The sequence below is a fragment of the Monosiga brevicollis genome, genomic scaffold, assembly GCF_000002865.3.
Source record: "Monosiga brevicollis MX1 MONBRscaffold_20 genomic scaffold, whole genome shotgun sequence".
Taxonomy (NCBI): Eukaryota; class Choanoflagellata; order Craspedida; family Salpingoecidae; genus Monosiga; species Monosiga brevicollis.
This window is the reverse complement of record NW_001865057.1, coordinates 676,533-704,503: the sequence shown is the minus strand read 5'-3', so window position 1 is coordinate 704,503 and position 27,971 is coordinate 676,533. Positions and strand designations below refer to the sequence as shown.

Sequence of the window (27,971 nt, the reverse complement as noted above, 5' to 3'; positions counted from 1 at the left end):
AAGACAACAAAACACGAGTCCCATCAAACTGTGTGACAGAACTCGACGACATTGGATCTTGATCAACTTACCGCTCGTTGATGGGTGCATCGGACAGCAGTGGGGGAGCCAGCGCCCCGAAAAGAGGCGAAGAATGGACATAGGCACGGCCGAACATGACTCGCATAATAACGAGTCTGCGCTCGCCGTCGGGTCTAGGCGTCGCATATTGGTGACTCTACATCCAGGTTCAAGTAGACACACAGCGCCAATAAAGCAATGTGAGGACACACACGCTGAACCCTGCAAATCAACAGCACCACCATATTTTGCCGGGATGGTCGGCCAAGTAAACACCAAATTGTGACCTAAGCTGCGACCAGCGAAGCGACAGTCAAGGCCCAGGCGCACAAACTTGTCCCGCGGCGATCGCTCGGAAGCAATGCCGTAAAGCAGCAAGCACTCTTGATAGGGTGTCTCTCGAAGCAAAGCGCTGGTGGCCAGTTTTGGGTTGTGAGGAAGCGCGTCGTGGTGAGGAGCCGTTTCGCGTGGTTTGAGAGACGTCCGTCGGGACGGAATGAGAGAGTTGGTGGCGTCTTGAAGTCGATTGAACCAGCCGCGTTCGGCAAGCAATTACAGCAGTGACCAGGCTAGGTGCACCATCAGAATAGCTGTAGAATCGCTTCACCACGAAGATGGGAAAGTTTGAAGCGAGCCCATTGGCCAGTGCATAAATAACAACAAAAGACAACTGTTGTCACAAAATGGCCACGCAAGGCAACCTACCATCCAAATGCGAAGGGGAACGGATTCGTCGCTAACAATCATAACCTTCAAGCAATTCAAGACCAACACACAACTGAAGCTCTGGATTCTGCATCGTTCAGCAACATGCCATCGAGCATTTCTTCTGTACGTAATACTTGACAGGAATAAGTCCTGGAATCGAGAAAACCAAACGACATCCTCCAGATGATCTGGAGACTCCACGTTCTTTTCAAATTTCCAAGTCATCAATGGCAAGGTCATAGATGGTGGTTTCACTGTGTTGCAGCGCCTCCTCCTCATTTGCGTTGCGGTCAAAGACGGATGGTTGGCATCTTTCACCCACGCTAGCAGCAGGGAAGAAGCCAAAGCCGATGGAAGCCTGAGCCGAGTCAGTGCTGAACGCCATGTTCTCAAAGCTAGGACCCTGCAGGTACGAAAAGATGTGATCAGTATGAAATTCTCTTTGGCAGTACCAAGCATGATGAAGCCCGAGAAAGCAAACTCGAGGACACGTACCTCAGTCATCATGTGACCATCAAACTCGTTGTCGTAAATTTCATCGCCATTGATTTGACTTTCGTATATGCCGGCACCCATTCCTTCGGTACCACTCATGATCGCGCGAATGCCTGATCCTTCACTGTCTTCAGTCGGATCCCCAATGGCTTCATACAGCCCATCGCTGTCCACTTCGGGTTCTGCCAGGGAAAAGTTCTTTTTTCTGATAAAAGCTGTCAGCAAATCCACCAATTCCAAAAACGTGGGACGGTTGTCGGCTTCATGCATCCAGCACATTCGTGCAATGGCATCCGCCTGGCCGGGGGCCTGACGGGGCTTTGGTAAACGATAGCCGTCTGCCAAAAGGCTTAATATATCAACATTGCGGTGCTTTACGTATGGCGTACCGCCAAGGGAGAATATCTCCCACATAGTCACACCAAAAGACCAGACTAGACAGAGAATGAGTAAACACGAGTGTGAGACATGTCGCTGGCGATTAGATCAACAAGTAGAAACATGAAAGACCGTACCGTCTGACTTTGAGGTATAGATGCGGTAGCCCAGACTTTCAGGAGCCATCCATTTGACAGGCAACTTGGTTGCCGTCGTTTCGTAGTCTTCGTTTTCAATGCTCCGCGCCAAACCAAAATCACAAATTTTGCATGCAAGGCTTTGGCTCAGCAGTACCTAGACACATTCCCGGTAAGAACAGCAGGAGAACAAGCTTTTTTTTTTTTTTTTTTTGCATGGTATTTGATATGCACAGTGCTCTGCACATACGTTGCGAGCTGCCAGATCACGATGAATCACATTTTTCCGCTCCAAAAACGACATGCCGCTGGCAATCTGGAGACAAAAGTCGGCCAGCTGGCGACTCCCAAGCAACTGTGGCTTGCTCTGGGATGTCCGGCACTTACGCAGATAGTCACGCAGGTTGCCCAACTCTGCTAACTCAACCAGTAAAATATGAGGCTCGTCGCGCAAACAGTGCCCAAAAATGCCGATTATATTGGGGTGAGCTCCTATTTCCTTCATCACCGTCATTTCCGACAAAAAGTCTTGACGAGCTCTGAATGGCGCCCCCGGTTTGAGGGCTTTGGCAGCACAGCTGCGCTCCTCGCCACTATGACGGTTGCAGAACCATGCTCGAAACACCTGACCAAAGGCACCATTGCCAAGTTTCTCCCCCAAGCGCACGAACCGTCGCTCTACTTCCCAAATGTCTGCGTCACGTACGTCAAAGAACGCGTACAAGTCCTCGGATGTCGCGGGTACCGTCACGCGATTTTGCTTACGGCGATGCAAGATGAAGACTAGAATCAAAAGCAGTAATATTACGCCACCAGCTGCCCCACCAATCACTATTGTCGTTAGCGAATTCGAAGCAGACGTTCCCTGACGTGTCTCCGAGTCGACAGTGTCCACGTCATCGTTTGTATCCACGGCCACAGTCACATCAGAGTTGTTCCATGCTCGAATCATTCCAGCCAGCGCTTCAGCTGGCACCCACGCAAGGGTGGTCGTGGAGCGCATGCACAGCTCAAACGAAGTGTTCGTGGCAGCCTGCAGGGAGCGACGGCGGGAGCTGCTGCTAGACGCCGAGCCGGGAAGCGTGTTGAAGCGATCCTTAGTTGTGTCGGCACCGGCATGGCGACCGACAACAAAGATGTATGGATAACCCAGCGCACCACGAAGCTGCTCCTCAAAGGCACGCGCAGCGGGTGCTAAGATGATGCTCGCCGCATATGTGATCGTGACAATGTCATCATCTGCTGGGAGTATAAAATTGTCTACAATCACGGTGCGCGCTGCCTCTGCCGGGTTGCCATACCGATCGTTGGTGCGGTATTGAACTAAGTATGTGCCAGGGAATCGCGGATTCACACGGTCTGCATTCAACACGAGCACGTGCTCTGACAAGTCGTCTGACTCATCAAACACGGTGAACCCTGGATCAATAAAGGTGGTGTCGTAGGGCACATGGTAGCTGCCGGGGTATGTGAGTGTGAGGACAGGGGGAGTCGTGTCCACGATGAGGTAGCGGAAGGTGCGTGTCGCCGTGTTGCCCGCTCCGTCCATCACACTCGCATTGACAACATAGAGCGTTCCCACAGGCTCGTCAAGAAGAAGCAAGGGGCGTCCGCCCGAGGCACCCCAAGGGCGACCCATCTCGGCAAAGTCGTTAAAGTTGTGGCTCACTGGCTCGAGCAATCCGGTTCGCAAGACATTTGGGGTCCCCTCAGCCGTGCGCGGAGCATAACGTGCCACGCTCAGACAAACCCAAGAAGAGATATCGCCATCGAGGTTGTCAGATGCAGTGAGAGGCAGCTCGAGCTGGTTGGCCGCGCGCGTGTATTCAATCTGGCCGGTGGGCGTGCCCGAGGTGGCAATGACAGGCGCTGTATCGTCGCGCAGTGTAAGTACCACGCCGCGCAGGGAGTCAGAGTTGCCAGCCGCATCGGTGACAATAAAGTCGACAGTGTATGTGCTGCCGGCCGGCGCATCACCTACGACCTGAGTGTTGGTGCTGCGAATGCGCTCCGCGCGCGCCTGCTGATAGGCGTTGGACGCAGCGGAACGGATTCGATCGACGGGGCATGTTGGGGTTGAGGGTAGATCAAGCACGTTCGTGCCGTGGGTGTTCATATCCACAACGCTGTCCAACACCCCATCATTGCTGTCGTAGGCAGTCACGAGGTCGCTAATGTGAAAATCAGTGCCCGAGGTGACGTTGGAGGTGATCAAAGTCAACATGGGGGCGGTAGTATCCACCAAGAGCACTCGCAGCGAGGTGGCGTTTCGATTGCCTTGCGAGTCGGTGGCAGTGATTTGCACGTTGGCACGATAGGGCGTCATCACGTGGGTGCGCGGCAGCGCCGACACGTTGGTGGAGATGGTGGGCGTGGCCTTGTAGTTGTCGTGCACGGAATACCACGAGGCATTGATGGAATAGGCGGCACCGGCCTCGAGGTGTACCTCCGAGGTGATGGCTTCAAGGCTGGGAGCCTTGGTGTCCACCACGGTCAGGTTGCGAGTGGCATGAGCCGTGTTCCCAACATCATCTCGGGCAGTGTAAACAATGCTGTAATCAAAGGGCAAAGAGGGGGGCTGCAATTCACCACCAACGGTAACGCCATCTGGGTAGGTGATGCTCAGGTCAACATCATCATCCAACTGATCCTCGGCCACCGCATCAAACTCAAAGTACAAGTCACCCGCCTCGGCAGTCAGCCGGGTGGCGTTGAGCAGTGTGATGGTGGGTGCGAGGCGATCCAGCACAAGAACATAGCGTGTGATGGAAACGGCGTTGCCGCTGCGATCGGTAGCCATGTAGTCGACGGTGAGGACCGTGCCGTTGGGCACCTTGAGATTAAGCGCGACAGGCTCCACCGTCACGTCGCCGATGGCCATGGTATCGTAGTTATCCCGAATGCTAAACCCAGGCTCGGACCAGGTGGAACCCGCCTCAACGGTCACGTTGACACCCTGCGTCAACGAGATCACCTGTGATTCATCAATTACAAGTGAGCAATAAGCGTACAGTGAGATGCTGCTCAACAAAGACGACTCCACTGACGTGTATGAGCGCATAGCAAAGTTGGTGGGGCACTTACGGGAGGCGTCGTGTCGACGACATGGACGGTGCGCCGCACAGGCGAGGCGGTCAGGCCTTGGGAGTCGGGCGTGTGCATGGAATATACGACATAGTAAGTACCGAGGGTGTCAATGTCCAGGGCGCTTGTGTTACTAGCTAGCGTGTTGTTGAGGTTGTTGGGTTCGCCCTCATCGATCACATAGCCCATGGGGTCGTTGAAACGAGTGTGCACTTCGAGCGTCATGACCACCGGGCCAAGAAGCACGATGACCGGTTTTCGGGCCGCAAAGATGATCACCTGAACAACCAAGACACCCTTGTTCTTGGCACTGTCCTCGCCAGAATAGGTCACATCATAAGTGCCGACTTCGTCTGAAGATTAGCCAAAGCAAGATTCAAAGAAGAAGAAGCCAATGGGCAAAGAGGAGATGAGTGGAAGCATATGCCGTTCAGACACCGCATGACCACCACAAAAAATAAATGCAAAAGCATGCAGACGACGCAGGACCCCAGAGGCCATAGAGCCAGGATTAAAGAATGAAGAAAGAAAGTAGAGGCTCACCTGGCTGAACATTGTTGGTGTGCGTCACGACAATTCTTTCGCCACTCGTATCCGTGGCTGTCACCGTAGGATAGACAAAAGTATTGGTCAGAGCTTCGAACCGGACGATGGCGTTGGGGGCCAACGTCAACTCGGGCGGCGTGACATCTAGTGAGCACAAAAGTCAGACATCAGACAAGGCGAGGGCAGAAACTCAGTACGCGACTGATTTGGCAACTACATGCCAAAACGATCCAGTGCCAGCAGAGGGTCAATCGCACCAGTGCATTGAGTAAAATCGGGATTGACAGTATAGCCAGCTTGGCAGGTCTGGCAGTCGGATTGGCCAGCCTGTGCTTGGTAAGTGCCAGCAGAGCAGCGGGCACACGAGATGGAATTCTCACTGGCAGAGAACTTGCCCGCGGGACACTGTGTACACGCCGAGGCTTGAGCCAGCTCCGAGTAGGTGCCAGCTGGGCAAGCCGAGCACACTGACGCGCTCGCAAGGCTATACTTGCCCGCTGCACAATCGATGCAGACAGTACTGTAGGGCTGGCCTTGATATTTGCCAGCAGCACAGGGGATGCAACTTGACGTCGTCAAATCCAGACGCGAACCTGAGAATTTCGCAAGTTAAGGCATCAGCGATACAATCAGGGCGTTGCGTATGGCTTATCTGAGTAGGCTTTTGAGAAGCAGAATGAATACACGTACCAACTCCACAGCCGTCACATGAAGTTTGACCGGTTTGATCCTGATAAGCGCCATGGCTGAGATCGCAAGCTGGACAAGGAAGATGAAAACGCCCACGGGAACGCATGAGGCGCGCGCACGTTGCCAAGTGAATACCCAGAAGAGCATCCTTTGGTGCTGAAGACCAAAAGATTACGACAAAGGAGGAAACGAAGTGGTCTCCATCAACATACGTTTGCACGAGGTAGCCGCGGAGGTATCAGAATACGAGTCAACTGGGCAGGGCAAGCAAGAGGTTTGCCCTGCACTGGCTTGGTAATTGCCGGCCGCACACGCTGTGGAGTCAAAATCATCGACAAGTCGTGAGGCACACACGTTAACGCGGAGAGCTGGGCGTGTTGAGAGCCGTGAAACGAAGGAGGACAAAGAGGAGAAGGTCATGGCGGAGGCAACGGGTGAGCAAGCAGCTCAAAAACCCTGACCATGGCATGTCGAGGAAATGTGTGAGCTGCTGGGTTGAACAGTGCCTAGGTGATCGAGACCGCCATCATGCCGTGCAATCCAATTGAAATGTTGCGCAAGTACAAACGTGTCAGAGCGCGCAGTCGTGCCAAAAGAACGATGTGGAGGGGCGGAAGGGCTAAAGTACGGGATGGCGTACCGGCAGCGCAGATACCACAGGAGTAATCCGAGGTCAGGGAATCTGGATTGGTCACATATTCGCCGGCTTTGCAAGTGTTGGTCTTCCGTGTACACTGTACAGCCAAGCCCTGGCTGGGTTGATATGAATCTAACAAAGCCATTGTAGACGGGTGTTGGAGAATGAGTTGACAATGAGCAGTTGTGTCCAACACCTGCAAGCAGGCAAAGAAATAGTGCGCAAAACAAAAATGGTGCGCACTTGAGCTGCAGGCGGCGCAAATGTTGTCGGCCGTCTTGTCACCCTTGTTTGAAACCTCTTGGCCAGGTGAGCATGGCACAGATTTCTGATAGCACTGCTGGGCTGAGTTACCATTGATATCCATCCAAGTACCTGGGAATGAACCAACGATTATCAAGCGGGTTGAATAAAACCGAGGGGTGCGGGGGGGGGTGCGCATATAATCATGTATCCGAGACAAAATGATACAAGGACAGTTCGAGGGATTGGCATACCGTCGGGACACACGGCGCAGATGCGATCACTTGTAGTGCTGCCACCGTTTGAGGCGTAGTGGCCAACAGGGCACGTGTTGGTCTTGGTCTTGCAAGAAGTCTCCAGGTGGTTGGTCGCATCTTGGTAGGAGCCCGCCGGGCAAGCAAGGCAGTTTGTGTTTGAAGACGAGCTGCGTTGGACAGGGACAACGCGGTGGGATACGACAAGATGGACGTTAGAGTAGGACTCCATCATACTGACGCAAAGGCGACAAGGCGTGGTATACAGACAAATACTAGAAATACAGACAAAAACATCCGTACCTGCCACCGTTGGCGTCGTAAGTGCCAGCAGGACAGCGGCTCTTTGTTTTGCATGAGGTAGAAAGATGGCTGGCGCTGTCCTGGTAGGTACCTAAATTTGGAAACGAAGAACACGAATGAAGAGGGCGAGGCTCGGGGTCTGGTGTGAATTTGGGGTTCAAAGCCAGTGTATGTTGTGCAGCATGGCCACGGTCTCTTAGCACCACTAAGGAATGCATGGCACATGAACACATACCAGAACCGCAGCTCAAACAGCGAACCGTATTGTGAAAGGTGCCCTTGCCGCAAGTACCTGCAAGTCAGCGTGATCAGCCATGGTGAGCAAAAACAAATGCTGGCTGACCGTACCAGCACCAATGGCAGAGCCAGAAAAGCTCGGCAGCAAGGCTCGGATGTCGGGTCAAAACGTACTGCACACATCGTTGACAGTGTCCAGCCCAGAGCTACAAGCTAATCAGACAGACACACGACCCACGCATAGACACAAAGCGCCAGACAAGAAAATGAGGCAAACTATCTGCGCAAATGCGCCTGAGTGTTGCAAACATAGAGAGACATGAGGAATCCATTTTAAGACACGAACAATTGCAGTAACCAGAAGAACTGCCCCAGCCTTGAGGGCAACGGCAACCAGAGTTGCAAATGACCGAGTCTGCCAACAAAACCAGAAATGCAAGGTACGGTAAGACACAAAAAGCACGATAGGGGATGGTCGATGTACGGCACTGCAAATAGATGGCGTGACGTACCGCAACTGCTATCGCAGCTAGCATCGCAGTCCATCATAGCCCAATCGCAGCTACTATCACTGCAAGTATAAACAGCAAAATGTTGAATGCGTACTGATTAACAAGTCTGGCAACTCGCCCGCATACTCGCTCACTCAAGGGCAGCGTCAAAACGTGAGCAATGACAAACCAGGTGTCGTCGCAACGTTGGTTGCATGAGCCACATCCTGTGCCGTTGTAGCTTTTATCCGAGAAACGGCGCTACAATTGCAGGAATGGAAGGTTGTGGGCGCAGTGACGAGCACGCAACATCAGGATCAGAGCACAGGCTAAAACTCATCAACAAACCGTACGCGTGACCGATTCGTCATTGGACGCCGGGCGGACAACAAGCTCTGCAAGGCGTGTGGAGTGAAGCGAATATTCCGAGGTAATGAGTTTGTTGGGCAGAACGGGCGCCACGTGGACGTCTTTGAAGCGAAAGTTGAGCCACCGGAAACCCAGGTCGGCTTGAAGAAGCTGATTCTTCAGCTCGTTGCAAGCTCGCATGGTTGCTGTGAGGCTACATTCATCGACCACCATGTCGATCCAGGTGGAAGAGGGCGGAACCACTTGGTAGGTGGCGTGGGCGCTCAGGCCGGTCGTGTTGGCTCGGGCAAAGTGAACGACACCGCGCGGAACATAAAGCAGCTCGTTTTCCTGCAGATCCAAGGTGCGGCACTCCATTCCGGCAAGTTGTTCGTCCGTATAGGAGGTGCAGCCTTCAGGCGGGGACAGCCAAGCAAGTGTGAAAGTGTGATTTACCGTCCAGCGCCAAGAGATGTACTCGAGTGTTTTGGAAATCAAGCACCTTGAGCGAGCTCGCTTAATCCAGAGGGCCTGCCCACAAGGAAACGATGACAAACCTTGGAAGGCCGACTTGGCCAGCTCGGCGCGCAGGGCCAGGTCTGCAAAGGTGCAGTCCAGGCAATCGGGCGCGGTGGGCACGCAGAGGGTCCAAAGCTTGCTGCCAGCCCACTGGTGCACAAAGACATCACCACCATCAGTATGCGGGCTCAGGGCCCGTTGTCCGGGTGGTGAGATGTAAAAGTGCTCTGACATGACCACACCCAGATGCGCTTGAATCTGCTGAGATATATCATTGCTAACGGTAAAAGCGTGCATGGACGAGGTCAGGGAGGGCTCTTGTTCAGGCTTGATCACGAGCGAGTAGCCAGCTGTGAGAAGATTGTCCACGGTTGTGCCCTCGATGGCTCCATCAATTGAATCCAAGACGACAACCTTGCCGGTGCTGTCACGCAAGGAGACGACGCCAGTCTCAAGGAGCTGATCCATCGTTTGATCGAGCTGCTTGTGCAGGAGCGGCCAGTCGGCATATTCGGGCAATGTGGAAACGACCACGGTATCAATCTGAAGCACGGGGTCGACCATGCTGATTGGATTGGCTTTGTTCGGTGTGGTCGAAGCAGTCGTATCAATGGGCGCGGCGTGAGCCATGGCAGCCAGAAGCCACAGGCTCGTGGCCACGACTCTGGCTCTGACGCTTCTAATCATGAGGCTCGGTGTTGGCGCCAAATGTTTGCCAAATCTGAGGCCGCTGCTGGTTGTTGCTGAGGTTGGCCCTCCCAAGGAAAATCACCTGCTTCATTTCGCTTGACAGCTCCACGCTGTTTTTTCGTCGGACTCGCTTGACTTCAAACGTGAACCTTGATGCACTTTTTGACACTTGCCAGGACTCCAAACGTCTACCTTAACACACAACATACACTTGCCAGTCCGACATTTCGTCGTGGGCGGAAATTTCAGAACACCTTTACTACCTCATTGCTTGATTATCAACCGGCCAAGACTCTTTGAGCTTCCGTGGCAAGCATAGCAAACGCCTCTTTGCCAAACCTCGGCTCAAAAAGGACATTTGACACCCAGCACTCAGCCAGCCACTCGATGTCAAAAAAATAAAAAATAAAAAGGGCCAACAGCACCATGTATTCCCATCTGGTCACCCACGATAGTACTAGCATGGCCCAACATGGCTTAACTGCGGCGATCGGACGAGAGCCGGTGTATTCCATGTGGTATGATCGTTGGCGATCACTCATCGCAAAAGTGTTTATATAAAAGCTTTTTGTAACAGTCTCTTTGAAACACCTTGAATCGCTTGTGCCCTTTTGCGAATTTTTTGAGGGGGCTGGTGTGAAAAGGTGTGTCAAAGGGTAGACTCTTAGGGGGCTTAACTTGCATCGCAGCCCCTGCTTCCACTTTTCGATTCGTCAACAGACGCAAGCTCCATGGCTCGACCTGGAATCAAGTTTGTGTCGCGCGCTGCCTTTCTGCGTGATGGCCGCTTCTCGGCCAGTAAGCGACGCGCTGTCGTCAAATCAATGGAAGCTTACGGCAGCCAGCTTGGTACACTGTATTACCTGATGGGTCTGGAACAATTGTTGGAATACAAACGAGCCGGGCATCCCGTCGAATCCATCAAGCGTGCAATCGCGGTGCTTCTGCTGATCGCCACCCAGATCCAAGAACACTTTGCCAATACCGTTATGTATAGAATTGCAGATGTCGGAACACCGCACGTTGATTTTGATCGCTTCCCCGAGACAGCATGGTCACGGTATTTCGGCATGGCCAATGCCGGTCAATTTACGCGCTTGGCCGCGGCTCTTTCCTCTCGAATGCGCAGCAAATTTTCGGTTCCGCTCAAGGAGGCTCTCCTCGCGTTCCTTGCCCTGTTCCATCGGTCATCGCGGCTGAGCGATGTCATTCGTCTACTTGGAGTCTCTTGGACTGTTTCCAAAGCGTCGCAGATTATCAATACATTTGCCGTCACCGTTGCTCAATTGTTTCAAGCGCAGTTGGCTTTTGACGCGCGCTACTTTCGGCCCGACTGGGTGGAGGCTGCCGCTTCAGCCGTTGCGGCAAAACATTCGCCTCTAGCGGGGATCTGCGCCTTTATCGATGGTACAGACCAACCCATAGCGCGTCCAAAGGGTAACGACGTCCAGCGCGCGTTTCATGCCGGCAAGGATGAGGTATGTACCCTGTCGGCTTGACTGGCGCAGTTGATTGTGAATACTCTGTGCGACCCTTTGAATGTGCTTGGTTTTCTCGCACGTGATCATCAACAATCCAGCAACATACCATCCGCTATCAACGCATTGTGGCCCCAAACGGGCTCATAATTAGCTTTACCGGGGCCTGGAGAGGTGAGGCACCACCCGACTTTGTGGTTGACGAGATTGTGCCTTATCGCTGCACCCTGTTTTGTAGGGCCGATGCAAGACGCCCATCTCCTGGAGCAATCAGGCATCCTGGAGAAACTTGAACAGTACTGGCCAGCAAGCAAGCCGTGGTGCCTGTTTGGAGATTCTGCTTATCCTCGCTCCACTCGCTTGGTGCGTCCGGATGAAAGAGATGGGCATAGTGGATCACCCGAGTTTGAAGCGAAGAATCAAGATCTCTGGCACCTTAGATTTATGGTTGAATGGGGGTTTGGGGCCTCCAGCTACGGCATAGCATCGCGTTTCGCGGGGGTGATGGACCCTCGTCTAATGATGGTGCAAAAGCGTCCGGTGTCTGCCTACATGCTGACAGCCGTGCTATTGAGCAACATGATTGTTTGCGACGACCAGACAAATCCCGTTGCTCAGTACTTTGAGCACAAACTGCGTATACCCACCCTAGACGAGTATCTGACGCCTGGGCCGCTTCCCACGAGCTAACATGTAAAGCCACATGTGGTGGCAAGCGCCTCCCCAGCTTCACTTGCTGACTCTCCATGACCTTTGTTCATTTATTTATCCATGTTACATCCGCATGTCAATTTACCCGTCAACTCATTACATGAACTAGTGCCGTGAAGCTCGCCCGCGCGCGTGCCTGGCAATTCGAGATGCGCAGACCGTAGCGCGGTCGTGTGACCGGCCCGCAGATGATGACAATATTTTTGCTGACATGTTTCGTCTAATTTTAGACTGACACTTGGTTTTTACAACAAAAGAGCGTAAGCTCACTGGCATAAGCTTGCAAGAACAGAACATTGTCACCAACGCAGTGTCCATCTCTTTACCATCTTGCGTATCTTCCCTGCTTCTCTGCTTGCAGAAATATTCTCTTTTTGACAAGGCAATTTACCTAAAGATTGTGTTTGCTTGCTTACGACTTCTCTGCACCGAGAATCCACCCTCTGAACACTAAGCATACTCCAGTTCAACTCTCTGCTCTTGATCGACTGCCGTTTTCACTTTTTCTGTTTTTTTTTATTTTTATTTTTATTTTTCTCTTTTTTTTTTGGTGCCGCGCGGTCGCTGCCGATTGAACGAGCAGCGCGGGCTTGGATGCTAGCAGCCCATCACGGTGGTTGCCGCGTGCAGCATCAGCTCAAAAATCCCCGGCTGCTGGCTTGATTGAAGGAGACTCACAGCGTTTTTTCATCCGTCAGCGCCAGACAAATCAAGTCGTCACGAGAGCAGCACCTGGTGCGCGCGTGCGAGCGGTCGAGCGCGCATTCGCCGCCTGAGCCCGAGCTGACGCAGACAGTGATCTTTGCTCTGAAAAACCATCGCAAGTCACATCTGCGCTGTATACCTCCCTTCTTATTATCTCAGCTGGCCTTTGTTCTCGTTTTGACGGCTGCACTGCCTCGCGCAGCCCTGCGCTGGCAGGGCCGATTGATTGATTCCAGCCCGTGCCTCTCAACAGAACAGCGCGTGCCAGGCCTAGACCTCAGTCATGTCAGACCACTCGCGGTGGTACCATATCGGCATTGATGCCTGTGGTACACACAACCACAATGACCAAGCGTGCGCTCGGTTCGTCGACTCTGCATGATTTTGCTGTCAGCTCACCTCCTTGTTCGCAACCTGCTCAACCTCATGCATCACCGGGTCTGCCCCTTGTTTTTCCCTGGCTGGTATTCTCTTTTGGCTCATCACCCAGAGCAATTATCATGTCCCTCCTTGGCTTGACGACCTTTATTCTCTGCTCCATCAAGGTCCGCGCTCGACTTCTGCTAGAAACACAACAAGCGGACTGTGCCAGCCACCGCTCCCAGCACAGCCTGAGATGCTCATTCCATCCAATTGCCTTGCAGCTATACCGCATTCTACGTGGCTATTGCATCGAGAAATACCATCTGGCTGTCTTTATGCTGGCCTGGCTCGAGTCGCTTCTCCTGTTTCTTCATTGGTTTTACCTCCGCCGCGTGGAGATTCACTTTGTCTGCCTTTATCTTCAAGTCAATCAGGTGAGCAAAATCAAACCTGGCCTGCCAATTGGTCTTGGCCCCTGTGTTCCCCCTTCCCCTTTTTTCTTTTGTTTTTCATTCTCAGCATGCCATGCGCTGCCCGCTCTATGGTAATTCGCTATTTGCCTCTTCTAGTACTTGTGCATCAGCTTATTCTACTCGAGCTTGGCCCTCAAGATCACCGAAGCTCCACATTTGTGGAATAAGTATGTACCTCACCACTGTGTGTCCGTTTCAACTACAGCAGCCAATCCCACACACACACACACCGCGCGCCATCAAACATAGTCACGGCAATTTGATCTAGCAGTCTAACCAACTTCGCTCGGTGATGGTGTTGACGCAGAGTGGTGGTGCCCGTGGGCTCGCTTCTTTTTGCCTACTTCTCGGGGGCGCTCATTTACTCGTTGGTGAGCATTGTGGCCAACTCAGCCGAGTGCAAGCAACCACCGTGGCTCCTCTTCTCCACGTCCAAGCTCCTCTTGGCGCAATTTTTTGCCATTTCAGCTCGCAAACTCATTCAGTATGTTTGCCGGCCCAGCCCCTTGGTAATCGACAAGAGGGCTCTCTATATGCTGGTATCACTGATCACGATTCTTGGCACCCCATGCACGTCCTTGTAGAACGATCGAGGCTGCCAACACTGACGTCGACTACAAGCGCCTCAAACAACGCGTCGTGTGGTCTCTTGTCTGGGGCTTTGAGATCAGTGCCATTGCAGACTTTACCGTTGACCTTGTCTACAACCTTGGTTCGTGGCCCCCATTGCTGTTGCACCTGGTCCGTTTGCTCGAGGGTGGGGTCTTATTACACATCTTTTTTTGTTTTTTTGTTTTTTTTTTTTTTTTTTTCTTTCCTCTCTCTCCTTTTTGTCTTTTGTCCGTGTTCCGATTCTCAGGTTCTCGAAATACGGGCTGTGATCAGGTGTTTGGGGTAAGTGTACGGGCGTGAATCCGGTTCGCGCGCGTTGTGTCTGCTTGGTAGATTCAAGTGCTCATGGCGCCCCGCTTCCCGCGCCGTGCTGTAACAGCAACCAAACACAGCGCAATACACAGCCGTGAGCATTACCTTGCGCCTGCTGACAAATTTGATCCCAATTTGGGTCATGCTCTACCAGCTTCGCCCAGCAGCACGCTCCGTCTCGCCGGCGCGCGCGGTAAGCCACGTGGTCACCTACCAGCCTGACGACCTTCTCTCGTTGTTGCTTCTTTTTCTTTTTTTTTTTTTTTTGAATCTGACCCTTGGGCCATGGCGATCCTTGACATGTCAAATAACGATGTGATCACGTAGGCTGGTCTTCATGATGCCGATGTGGAGGAGCCGCGGACTTTTACCTCAGCCCCTGCCTTTGTGTTTGATGACTTTGTGTTTGATCTTCCCGAAGACGGTATGTCCGTGATCCCATGAGTCAGACCTCGGGACCTCGTCACTTGCGCTCTCGATGCTCGATATAGCATATGTCTGCCGCGCTGATGGCTCTTGCTGGTGGCCGGCCTGGTGCGCCTTCGTAGATGATGAGTTGTCACGGCGACTGCTCGATGACACCTATGACAGTATAAATACACCTTGAGCAACCGAATTTCTTGTTAGGATGAGTGTTTGTGCCCATGTGTGGCCGATAGTCTTGTTTTGTCTGTTGCTTGCTTGCGCGTGATTTTCAGTTTTATGATTTAGGCATTTTGGAATACGGTGCTGTGTTTGTTTGTGTGTCTATGTGAGGCGTGTTTTGCCGTTTTTGGTGTTTTTGATGGTTCAGGGACGACCAGTTCTCTTTGCTCTCGCTCTTTCTTTTTCTCGCAATGCTGTGTTTCGGGTGGTCTTCGTGTTTTGGGCATGACGAATGAAATGTCAAGCCACAAATAATGTTGTGGTCTTTACTGATTCGTTTTTCGGCGAATTGCGAGCTCTCTCAAGCATTTGGCGTCTTCCATTTCTCACGGTCGAAAGATGAAATTTCCATCGAAAGGATCAGATAATCCTTCACTGCCATATAAATTCACAAAGACGGAGCTGCATAATGTCTTTTAATCCGATGTTGTAAATCAGACGGAATGTTAGCGTCAAATCCGTGCTTCCACGCATTTGAACACTCCCACTGCTTTCGCACACACTCAGCATCGGTCGCTATGGGTCTTCCTATTGGTATTCCATAGCTACGACGACCTCACACATTGACACCTACTTTTGGACCCCCTGGGCTTGATCCTCCTCGTGGCAGTCACATGAGTAAACACCGCGTGTGACGCGGTCCCCACGATGCCTGGGCAGCTGCCCTGGGGCAATAAGCTTGTGGCTACTGTTGTTTCCCTTTGTTGTGACACCTGCGGTCGGGCACGAGTTGCACTTTCCCTATCCTCGGGATTGAGCGACTCTACAGCTATTCTAACGGTGCACCTGGTCTGGTCACTGTGAATGCTTGCCGACCGCAGGTACGTCAAGCCCTCTGCCATTCTGTCTTCCCCTTGCTCTCCTGTGTGCTCTGCTCTCTTGTGTCTTTCCCTATCCTCGGGATTGAGCGACTCTACAGCTATTCTAACGGTGCACCTGGTCTGGTCACTGTGAATGCTTGCCGACCGCAGCTGGTTCAATTGACCTCAAGACACCACCAAAGCTTTCGCTCCGTCCCGACGGACGTCTCTCAAACCTCTCTCAAAACGCTTCCCCAAACTTACGCGCTTCCTCGCAACCCAAAGACGGCCTCCAGACGTGCTGGAGCCTGACACGGAATTGCACATAACAGGAATGCAAACGCGTCACGCACGTAGCGTCGTCCCCATCTGATAGCCCCTAATCCTCCTGCATCCGAGCCACCTCCGAGTCTGTTGAAGAACCTTAGTACTTGGTGCTCTTCGCGTTCTTCGCCTGCTTCAGTGCACGATGCCATGTTGTTGGGGCCCCTTGGCCGCCATTGCAAAAAATTAACAAAAACGCAAAAAAAAAAAAAAATCGGCTCAAGTCGACTCTCTTTGTTTACCAAATGATATTCTGACAAACTTTTGAGTGTCACGATTGTCAGAAAGATTCCTTGCGTGTTGTCTTGTGGGTACATGTGGGATGTTCACGTGAGGGCACCTGCAGGAGCCGTTCATCAATTCTGCGCGGGTAAGTGGCCCTGATGTCCACTCACCCATACCCACACATCTCATGTAGGCTTCCAAGGCTCGAAAAATCGCGGAGCTGCTACGATACACTTTCATGATGACATAACGTGACCAAGATCACACTTATTCTATCTACAAGCCCATGAAACCCATGACACCCTTAGATCATACCAAGTGAAATTGTTGCTCGGTCGAAATGTACCTCGGTATGTATGTTGACCCCCTGGCTCTGGCTCCGGAGTGCGTTTGACGAAGACAAGCCCAAAAAACAGCGAGCGTCGAGCAAATGGCAGCGGTATCAAGGCCCGATGCATCTCCTTGTGTTTGATATCGTTGACTTGAAAACTGAGAGCTGACTCATGCAGGCACAGTCAACCTTTAACCGGAAGACTGAGCTGGACCTGTGAGCTGCATGAGGATGATGTACGATGATGCTGATTTCCGCTTCCTGCCTGTGTGCAAGTGTTGCCGACATCGCGCGCGACTTTTGTGACTTCCTAGGCTTGGCCTGGTCTGTGTGCTTCACACTGGGCCAGTTCCGAGCCTTCTGAGACCGGCAAAGCTAGCTCCTTCCATGTCTACCGGCAGCTGTGCCCTTCTCTATCCTCGAACCGGCTTCGAGGCGCGGCGTTGCACGTCGTCATCGCCCCACACTTCTAAAGGTCATTCACCTTATTCCTTATCACGTAAGGCCCCAAGTGCCCTTGTACGATAAGCTAAAACGCCCAACAACGAAAGGGGCAAGCTAAAGTGGATAACAGTGGACACAGAGTCGCATTGAGAACAAAGAAACAAAAGAATAAACAAAAGAAACAAAAGAAAAGAACAAAAGAAACAAGAAAAACAAAAGAAAAGAACAAAAGAATTAGAAGAGAGCACAGAGATAGGAGCGGTGGGAGGGCTGGAGTCAGAGAAGCGAGTTCCATGGGTGTGAGGTAGGAGAGAGAGCAGAGGACTCGAATACAATTACAGAGAGAGAATCGTGGACAGCACCCAAAATCACCACAGACAAGGGTAGAACAAGACTACAACAGAGAACATGAAGACAACACAATCGATTCCAGAGAGACAACATCACACAGCGCTCCACCCAGACACAGCGACACACCGTCAAGAAAAACCAAGAGAAACAGGCAGGTTTACCAAAGGCACACACACCCCGCACGACTGCCATTTCCAAACACGGCGCTGCCGCGGGTTTCGTTTGCTTGCGCGGCTCTGCTTCATCTTTATCTCCCCGAGAAGGTCACAGACCCCGGTACGTACGTACCGGCATCGGTACGGAGCAGCAGCTCAGGGGACTCGGGTTTCCTCGGGCACTTGGCTCTTTTTTTCTTCTGGATTTCAGGATCCGCTGCTGCCGTATTTGGCAGATTGGGTCGGGATCAAGGGTTCCCGTCGCTTGACGGCGGGGTTTTGACTGCCACTTGTCAATGGTAAGATCCCTTGGACTTCACGCCGTGCTCCTGCTCCTGCTGCCACTGCTGCCACTGCTGCTGCCTGCCGCCTCTTGTTCCATTGTCGGGCTTGAGACTCAGCGAATGCAATATTGGCACGCGTTGGTCATGGGTGTTGTTGGCTCTTGTCATTGGCCTGTGGTGCGCTTGCGCTTGTCTTGCCGCCTCCTCTTGTTCCCTCTCGCGCACAAATGCATTCTCGACCGACTTTCTTCTTCTTCTTCTTCTTCTTCCTATCTCGCGTCGTTGCTTGCCGTCTGCCACTTTGGATCGGGGCCTGCGTCCCTGATCCTGCTCGGCCTTGTGGTTCTCGTTCTTCTTCTGTTGTTGTTCTCTTTCCTCCTGTCCCTGTCCCTGTCCCTGTGCCTGTCCTTCCCCTGCCTCCGTCCCTTGCCTCCTGTCCTGGGTCCTTGGTCTAATTTTGGATAGATTTTCAGCTCGATATTTACCCAAACATTCCCTCCTCGCTCTTGTCGTAGACGACACGCTCATACAGCTTTTAATCGTTCCAAAGGGGTCCCAGACCCGCTCACCAGTTGTGGTCTCGCAGCCACCGCATCGGCAACCCACAACCATGGCTCTGCATGTTCTTCTGCTCGCGGCCCTCCTGGTGCCCGCCGCCGAAGCTGCTACATGTGGTATCACACCTACATACAACAGCATCATTACGTGTCCCGATGCGCCCTTTGCCGGCCGCAAGATTCGTTACGGTGATCAAATGATGCTTGCTCAAGGTGGCTTCACGGCTGAGCTTGTGAGTGAATGGCAATTTGGCCACCAGCCCCGTTGACCCCATCTTCCCCGTTTGACAAAACCTGAAACATTTCTTCAAACATCTCCTCAGCTCGCCTCGCCACTCATGCATGCTTCGTCATGGATCTGAAATCGCATTGCAGGCCTGCCTATTCAACGGCACATTCACCGGCGGTGACTACTGCACATTTGACTCTGGAGGCAGTGCAAATGACCTCTTTGGTACTGCTTGTAAATGCGAATGCCCAATCAGTACGTCGTCCCTCTCACTCAGCTTTTGAACCCAAGTCAAAGTGCACCACTCCGATCATTCGGTTGGCTCAACCACTCATCCCACGGACCATGGTTTGTCTCTTAGCGCGTGACGGAGCTCGCTGCGAAGAGCTCGGTGCCATTTGTGAGGGCGAGTACGAGTGCCTCAACGGCGGAACGTGCTCCAAGTACCGCAAGTGCTCCTGCAACTATGATTGGACCGGCGATCAATGCCAGACTCCAGTCTGCACGCCCGCTTGCTCCGAAGTCGGCGGCTCTTGTGATGCTTCAAACACTTGCGTGTGCAAGGAACTTCACATCGGTACGACTTGTTCCGACTGTGTTGATGGATATTTTCCAAGCGACGCCAATGGCAGCTGCATTCCCAAGACCTCGCCAGGCTACTGCGATACCTTGGATGTCAATGCCACCTACAACAGCGTATCCACCTCGTGCGAGTGCACTCGTTTTGATTATTATGGCGAACGTTGTCAAGTCGTTTGTCCCCTCTGCTCCACCGGTTATCGCCAGGTCAGTTGGATCACCTCTGCACGACACTGTTTGTTTTTTCTTCGTGCCCTTGGCTACTCTTCAAATTGTTAATCTCTCTCTCTCTTTTTTCCTTGAAGAGTGACTGTCTTTCGCTTGCTGGCACGCATCACATTTTACTTATTCCCTGCCTGCATGTTCGCCTGACGGACATTACTAGGTGGGCGGCTGCCTGCAAAACTCTGGCGTGGTGTGCAGCGCCTGCAGCAAGTGTGGGGCCGATACGTTTGCCGCTGGCGGCTGCGACGGTACCACGGCCGATACCATCTGCCAGCCTTGCTCCAGCTGCCCGGTGGGCACGTTCTTCGAGTACGGCTGCTCCGGGGCGCTAGACCGCGTGTGCAGCGAGTGCAATGCATGCCCGGAGGGATACTACGCGTCGGGCGGATGTGACGGGCTGGAGGACAACATTTGCTCGCCGTGCTCGGCATCGTGCCCAAACGGCATGACGCCGTTTGAAGAGTGCACGGGTGATCACGACCTGGTGTGCGAGGATTGCCCGGCGTGCCCACGGGGCACGGTTGTGGTTCGCTCGTGCAACGAGACGCACCCACAGATCTGCAAGGGCACCATCACACTGCCCGATCTGCCGGCACTGGGCCGCGGCGAGGAGTCAGAGATGCTGGCGTTCCGCTTCTCGAGCGTGGTGACGGAGGCGTTTGAGGTTGTGATTGCGGGTCGCGGCCTGGAGATTATTTTCAACGGGACGACCAATTTTGATGCCAACGATGCGTTGGCGGCGGCCGCGTTCAACGAGACGTACCACTCGCGCACGCTGCCCGTAGAGAACGGGACGCAGCGGGTGTACTTTAAGGTGAAGTACCACACCCCAGCGTCGCAGATTTCGATTCGGATGTACGCCCAGGGGAGTGGGTTGCGCAACTACTTTGAAGTGGACCAGAACCGAACGGCGTATGTGCTGGCGCAGCGGGCCGGACCGAGCGTGTTTGACCAGTGGGGAACGACGTCGCCCAACATGCCACGCGGCAACAACGCGGCGTCGCTGCCGCTGCTGCCGACCAATTTTGTGTTGTGGGGCTCGGACCACTGGACCGAGGCCGAGGACCAGTCGTACGCGTTTTCGTGCGCCATGGTGACGATGGCCATGGTCTCGCCGGCGATGGACATTCCCCTGTCGATCACGGGCGTGACGGTGACGGTCAAGCCGACGCTGTCGTTTTCGGCGGCGCCGGACGACCAGTGTCACGGTCGGCGTCTGTCGGACCTGGACATGCAAGACCTGGTGCTTGTGGCGTCGCTGCCGCGGACCTTTCTGGACCTGATCATGACCAGGCTGCCGCCCTGGTTGGAGATTGAGGCGCAGGAGGGGAAGCTGAGCCAGGGCATTGGTGCCAGCGACGAGCGGCTGTCGGTGATGACGGGGGCCCAGCTGGTGCAACAGGCGGCGGCGAGCGAGTTCAACGTCCAGGCGGAAGACTACTACATTGTGCTGGACTGGCTCAAGCCCAGTGTGATGACGGTGGAAGGGGAGGCCTTTAACGTGGATGACATGGATACGGCGTTTTTGTTCTGCCTGGCGCTGACGGGCGTGGGTGCGGGTGATCAGGTCTTCTTCAACATTCCATCGTCGGTGTGGGAGCTGACGGAGACGCTGACGTTCCGCGACCTCTTGTCGGGCAGCGGGTACGAGGTGGAGCGCACGGACGTGGCATTTTCTCAGGCCTCGGGTCTGACGGCACCAGTGTGCAGTGGCTGCGTGCGGGAGGAGGTGGGTGGTACCAAGTTCTGGAACGGCGATGACACGTTTGTGTATCCGGTGCCGACGTTTGACTTTTACTGGAGCACGGTCCTGACCAAGACGTTGTTTGACGTGGGGGATCCCAAGACGGCGTCGATGAGCGTGGACCTGACGATTGAGGCGCAGACGGGGATCAAGGCAGCCAACACGTACCTGTCGCTGGACAACATGTTCAATGCGCGGTGGGAGGCCTATGCCGAGGGCACGGTATCGATTGACCTCGAGTTTAGCATCTTCAAGAAAACGGGCCGGTGGACGATTGAGACGCGGGCCATGGTGTATGCCAGCCTGGACGGGTCGGGGGTTGATGCCTCGCGGATCGAGTGCGGGTCTGAGTCGTCGCCCAAGGGCATTTTCGTGACGGCGGACCTGGCGCTGGGAGCCTCGGGCCTGGCGGAGAAGATTTCGTCGAGCGCTGTGGGCCAATTTCTGATGCTGACGCCGGGACGCACGGCACCTTTTTACTTTTACATTCCGTACAAGAGCGAGATTATCAACGGCGAGCTGATTGAGACGGCTGCCGGGTTTGGGTTTTTGTTGGAGGACGTCGCTCGGGTGTGCATTATGCCCGGGCTGTGTGGCGATGTGAGCTTGGACTTTATCTACGCAGACAAGGACGTGATTGGGAACTGCGATCCGCTGAAGGCGGCGTATGAGCGGCTGCCAGAGGGTAAGGCGGTGGTGATGCGTGGCAACTTTGATCGCGGGACGGATTTCAATCCGAAGCTGTTTTATGTGCCACAGGAGGCATCTGTGCGTGTGGCGTTGGCCACGTCCGAGTTTGCGTTTGTGTCTCAGATCACGGCCATCTGGCGCTTCCTGGGCCTCAACATCGAGGCCACCCTGGCTGCTGGTTATTCCCAAGGGGTTGCCTTTTTGATGGGTAACGCTGTCGGAAAATTGTTCGACTACCTTGAAGCCGAAGTCAATATCCAGCTTCTGATTCCCGGATTCACGAGTTCGACGCTGATTGACCTGAGCTCAATGTCGATGTCTGTCGATGCGGTGCTGCGTGCAGACCTAACCCGGCTCATTGTTGACGCCGTCACCAAACTTTTGAACCGCTTGAATGAGCTCATCATGGGTCGCATTCGCGCAGCTCTGAAGGTTGTTGAAGACATCATTGCTAAACTTCAGGCCCTTCTCGATGCGATTGGAGGACTCCAGGGCATTGTTGATGCTGCACGTGCTGTGTGGGACGCGGCCATCTCGACTGTTGAGTCGTGGCAACGACAAGTCGAAAACGCCAAGAAGCCAATCAATGATGCTCGTGACGAGATCAGGGCGCTCGAGGCCAAGATTAACAGCATTTGCTCAATTCGCAGCTGCGGCTCCATCTGCATTCCTGGATGCCGCTGGGAGTCGCGCCGCCGTCGCGATTTCTTGGCCGGCCCCGTGCATGGCAATGATGGATTCCTGCCTTCGTCCGAGCAAATGGAACTCGTGCATGCTGAGCGTCAGATGCGCGGCAACGTGTCGTATGCACGCATCTATCACGCCAATGGCACTACCACGGATCGCCGCGATGTGGAGGAGTTTGCGCATCACCCGGTATACCCATCGCGTGCACGTCGTATGCTTCAGGAGCATCGCCGTGGCACTGCCGTGAACGATCGTGTGCGTCGCTGGTCGTGCTGCAAGGTGCCCAAGTTTGTGTGCCGATGGTGCATGTGGCGCATCCCCGATCCCATTTGCGTAGCTGCCAATGCACTTTGTGTCTTGATCCGAGCTCCTTTGTACTTTCTGCTTCGTGTGATTGACGCATTTTTGATTGGTTTGCTCGCTGTCCTTGAGGTCGTTGAAAAAGCACTCGAACTTGCCAAAATTATTTTGGAAAAGTCACAGTTCCTCCTGGATGCCGCAGAGGCGATTCTGGAGAAGGCCCTGGCCGTCTTTGATGTCCTCCAGGTGGCCGTTGACATCGCTCGTGCCGCGGCTCAGCTTATCGAGGACGCAGTCTCCGCCGCATTGAACTTCCTCACACAAGCACTCGGAAACCTTGATAACATTTTGAGCATCCCTGAAGCCAGCTTTGGCTTAACAATCAAGGGCTTTGTTCCACGCCAAATTCGCATGTCGCTGCAAATTCGATCCTTCGTGGGTAACATGGGCTTTTCCATCAAGTTTGACTTTGCCGATGTCTTGTCCAGCATTGCCGAGATTGCCACGCGTGTGTTCGACTCGTTGTTTGGATCGTTCTTCCGCCGGCGCCGCCGCGCGCTGTCGGACGTCCACGTGCCGTTTGTGGCATCGGCAGCGTCACAGCTCAACATCCCGCTGGACTCGATCTTCTACCACGAGAAGAGCCGGGGTGCCCCGCACATGTACAGCATGCACTTGGAGGACGTGCACGCCATCTTGCGCTCACGGCGCGACATTGACAACTCGACCAACTTCACGCTGGACGCGGTGGAGCGAACGCGAAACGACACGATGCTGCTGTACAACGAGTCGTGCGAGATCTTTGAGCTGTCGGCGGCGTTTTTGCTGTTCTTTGCCGATCAGGTGGAGCAGCGGTACCTGGAGTTGCAGGACTTCAAGGAGGGGGCGATCGAGTCTGAGGCGGAGCTGAACCGGCTGAACGAAGATCCGACGGTTATTATCCCGGACATTTCGGCGGACGGGTTTGATGACGACCCGGCCGTGCAGAGCCTGGTGGTGGGATACATTGACGAGACCAACCTGACGGCGATGGCGGACAACATCACGGCGACGGAAGAGGTGACGGAGGCGATGTCGGCTGCGAATGCGAGCCGAAACAACACGGCGGAGCTGCAGGCATCGCTGGAGGACGACGACTACCGAGACCTGATTGCGTCGCTGCAGCTTGAGCTGAACAGCACGGCCGAGCTGGTGGAGCTGGGGTGCGAGGATGTCGGGGACTGCATTGTGTTTGCGGTGGGCCAGATGGCCGATTTATGGGCGCAGGTGGAGCTGGAGGCGTTTGCCGGACTGGACAACGCAAGCGACATAATGCAAGCGTATGCAAACAATCTCACGAACGTGAATCTAACGATAGACGAGGCACACGAGTTTGTCCAGGAGATTCTGACGTGGGTGAATGAGACAATGCACGGAGAGGTGTGGTGTGGCGAGGTGCCGACGATTGTGTCGCAACCGGAGCCGACGCTGCAGGTGTACAGTTTGGTGACGGTCAATTTTACGTGCGAGGTCACGGGTATTCCGGAGCCGACGGTGTACTGGTACCGGTATCCAGAGGACGTGGAGTACATTGCCACGGGCCCGACACTGTACCTGGAAGACGTGACGGCATCTGATTCGGGCAGCTACTACTGCACGGCGGTGAACCACATGTGGACGGAGACGTCGGACCAGGTCAACTTGACGGTGATCGGCGGGCAGTCGACGGAGATTGTGGTGTACTACCAGTTTGCGGAGAGCGACATTGCGGCGGCCGTGGGATCGGACACGAGCTCGTTTGCAGAGGCGGTGCGGCTGCGGGCGGTGTCGTCGCTGGGGCTGTACTCGGACCAGGTTTCGGACTTTAACCTGAACCGCACGACGGGATTTGTGTCGCACGGGATTGTGGCGGGGTCTCAGAACCTGACGCAGGCGGAGGCGCAGTCGCTGGCCATTGACCTGCGGGATCTGATTCGGTACAGTCGGTTCTTGGTGACGTTTAATGAGACGTCGTACAAGCCGCTGACCAACTCGTTCCGGTATGACTATTGTCGAACGCCGTGCCTGGCGATCCAGGAGAACAGCATTTACGGAGAGCCGTGCATGGTGGCGCCGGCGTCGGGCTGTCCTGCAGCGTACTCGACGCAACAGGGGGCGTCGGACGTGTGCCGAGCCAGCCACGAGCACTCTGGATTTGACCGCCAGGTGTACTGCCGGCGACTGAACGACCCACCGTTTGGCATTTCGTTTTCGGGCAACCTGACGGTGGACGAGAACACGCCGGCCAACACGGTGCTGGGCTACTACTCGGCCAAGGACACGGATCCAGCGCAGACGCTGACGTATTCGCTGACGTCGGGCGCGACGGCACTGCAGGTGGACAGCACGTCGGGGCGGCTGGTGATGCGGGTGTCGCCCAACTATGAGCTGCAGCGGACGCTGACGGGCACGCTGCGGGTGACGGACAGCGGAGGCTACTATACAGACAAGGCGATTACGGTGACGGTGCGGGACGTGAACGAGGTCGCGACGGACATTGTGACGCTGTCAGCGCTGACGGTGCGGGAGAATTCTGCGGCGGGAACGCTGGTGGGGATCTTCTCGTCGCTGTCGGAGGAGAAGGCGCAGACGTACACGTACGCGGTGAGTGGGGTGGGGGCGACGTACTTCCACTTTACCGGCAACCAACTGAAGACGACGTCGACGCCGATCGACTACGAGGCGCTCAACGGAAGCATCACGGTGAACGTGACGAGCACGGACAGTGGCACGCCGCCGATGTCGCTGACCAAGGCGTTTGCTGTGAACATTGAAGACCGCAACGACCCACCGGTTCTGGAGGACATTGAGTGCGTGCCGGCATACTGCAACGGCATTCCACCCGAGGCCGGGGTGGGCACGGTCGTGGCGCAGATTGTGGCGACGGACCAGGATGCGGGAGACGTGTTGACGTATCTGCTGGAGGAGGATGAGTCGGAAGGAGTGCTTGGGGTCAATGCGAGCACGGGTGAGATTTACGTGAAGCGTGTGGTGACGGCACAGACGCGATACGTGCTGGAGATTACGGTGGGTGTGCAGGACGACGGCAGCCCGCTGGGGGTGTCGGAGGAGTTTGTGTTTGAGGTTGTAAACCTGTCACCGACAACGACAACGACGACCACGACGACGACGAGCACGACATCGACGAGCACGACCAGCACGACAACGACCAGCACGACGACGACCAGCACGTCGTCGACCAGCACAACGACGACGAGCACGACGAGCACGAGCACAACGAGCACGAGCACGACGAGCACGACGACGACGAGCACGACGACGTTCTTCTCGACAACGACGACGACGACGACGACGGCCAATGTGGCGCCGACGAACCTGCGCCCGACGTCGCTGACGGTGAACGAGGATGCCACGGTGGGCCGCGTGCTGGTGTCGTTTTCAGTGACGGATGGCAACCCAGAGCAGTCGCACACGTACCGGATTGTGAGCGGAGGCCAGGGGTACTTTGCGATGCAGGGGTCGTCGTTGGTGCTGCAGCGAGCACTGGACTATGAGAGCGGGACGCCGTCGTTCTCGCTGCTGATGGAGGTTGTGGACAACGGGAAGAACCCCACACCGCTGCGGCAGCGGGTGACGGTGATTGTGCGCAACGTGAACGAGGCGCCGACGTTGCGGCTGCAGCGGTTCTCGGGTCTGTTTGCGGACAGCAACTCGCTGTACAGCCTGGCCGAGGTGGACCAGCAGCTGGGAACAATTGTGGTGACGGATCCGGATGCGGGAGACAGCCACCGGGCGAGTGTGTCGGGCACGGACGGGGCGTTTATCCGATTGCGGGAGCTGGACGTTTTTCTGGCCGGAGACATTTCGGGCAAGACGCAGCTGTCGTTTTCGCTGACGGTGACGGATGCCGGCGGTCTGTCTGCGACGAACGCTTATGAGTGGAGCATCGTGGCGGCCCCGTCAAATACCGATGCGGGAGGTGCGGGCTCTGGCGCGAGCAATTCGACGGCTTCGCGGGGCTCGTCTGGTGTGGACACGACGTTGATTGTGGTGGCGGTTGTGGTGTTTGCGCTGATTGTACTGGGTACGGTGGCGTATGTGTTTGTGATGCGACGCCGCCGCCAGACGGCGCGCATGGACTTTTTGGAGAAGCTGAAGCAGGAGCACCTGGAGAAGCGGAAGCAATCCTCGCAGACACCGCGGTGGTTTGCGGAGGAGATGGAGGATTCCCAGTCGCTGCATCGCCGCGACTCGAACCGAGTGGCCGACGATGAGTACCTGGCGATGCTGGGTCGGAGCTTGACAATGGACGTGGCGGAGACGAATGCGGACGCCGCGGGCGGCGGGAAGGACGAGCTCTTTGACCTGGACATGGGAGATGACGACGAGGCGACTGAGGTGCCGCTTTCGACACCGCTGCATCTGGACGAACCCTCGACCAGCTTTGTACAGAACCGCCTCTTTGAGATTGAGGGCCAGCGTCGTCCGTCACGTGGCGCCATGCCATAACTTCAACTCCTGGCGGGTTGTGTTCCCTTTTCGTTTCAAGCGTGCTTGAACGCATGTTATTTTTGTTCCTTTTTTTTTTTTTTTTTTTTTTTTGTTTGTTGGTGTTCTGCTTTGTTTTTTTTTAACGTGTTCATCCTTTTTGTTCTCTTTCTTTCTTGTTCTTTTATCTTTTTTTTTCCTGTGTTGTGTGTTTGGATATAAATCAGCTGTCGTGGCTTGACATGTGAGTTGCGATCGTGTCGTAGCTTCACTCGAAGGGGTTCTCTTCTCTTGTGAATAGAAGCTCCTTTGATGGGCCATCAAAACTTTGTGTCTTTTCCGCATTCTGTATCCTAAGCGCTGATGAGTTCATTTGAATTGAATATTAGAAGTCCCACCGCTTTATCACGTGCTACGAGTCACCAAGGACAAGACGATAGCCCGCTTTAAGGGGCATGGC

At 54.5% G+C, this 27,971-nt stretch overlaps 4 protein-coding genes across 4 annotated transcripts; 3 read left to right on the top strand and 1 right to left on the bottom strand.

Annotated features, from left to right (window-relative positions):
- Window positions 1–570: 570 nt before the first annotated feature.
- Window positions 571–9,817, bottom strand: MbRTK2 (uncharacterized protein; the record flags this gene model as incomplete). The annotated part of the gene is made up of 11 exons (XM_001748021.1): window positions 571–1,171; window positions 1,264–1,697; window positions 1,779–1,935; window positions 2,029–4,734; window positions 4,863–5,215; window positions 5,406–5,552; window positions 6,099–6,167; window positions 7,233–7,402; window positions 7,536–7,626; window positions 7,771–7,827; window positions 8,617–9,817. 11 exons carry the CDS (start codon window positions 9,815–9,817, stop codon window positions 977–979), a joined length of 5,580 nt encoding a protein of 1,859 aa, XP_001748073.1. The 3' UTR covers window positions 571–976.
- A 734-nt stretch (window positions 9,818–10,551) lies between these two features.
- On the top strand, window positions 10,552–11,988 carry MONBRDRAFT_27662 (uncharacterized protein; the record flags this gene model as incomplete). The annotated part of the gene is made up of 3 exons (XM_001748083.1): window positions 10,552–11,298; window positions 11,537–11,661; window positions 11,772–11,988. The coding sequence occupies 3 exons, from the start codon at window positions 10,552–10,554 to the stop codon at window positions 11,986–11,988; spliced, it is 1,089 nt and encodes a 362-aa protein (XP_001748135.1).
- Window positions 11,989–13,214: 1,226 nt separating this feature from the next.
- On the top strand, window positions 13,215–15,081 carry MONBRDRAFT_27661 (uncharacterized protein; the record flags this gene model as incomplete). Its single annotated transcript, XM_001748082.1, has 8 exons — window positions 13,215–13,511; window positions 13,647–13,717; window positions 13,858–14,034; window positions 14,135–14,262; window positions 14,410–14,444; window positions 14,542–14,667; window positions 14,802–14,898; window positions 15,023–15,081. The coding sequence occupies 8 exons, from the start codon at window positions 13,215–13,217 to the stop codon at window positions 15,079–15,081; spliced, it is 990 nt and encodes a 329-aa protein (XP_001748134.1).
- A 3,562-nt stretch (window positions 15,082–18,643) lies between these two features.
- On the top strand, window positions 18,644–27,532 carry MBCDH10 (uncharacterized protein; the record flags this gene model as incomplete). The annotated part of the gene is made up of 4 exons (XM_001748081.1): window positions 18,644–18,823; window positions 18,966–19,074; window positions 19,181–19,605; window positions 19,784–27,532. The coding sequence occupies 4 exons, from the start codon at window positions 18,644–18,646 to the stop codon at window positions 27,530–27,532; spliced, it is 8,463 nt and encodes a 2,820-aa protein (XP_001748133.1).
- Between the last annotated feature and the right edge of the window lie 439 nt (window positions 27,533–27,971).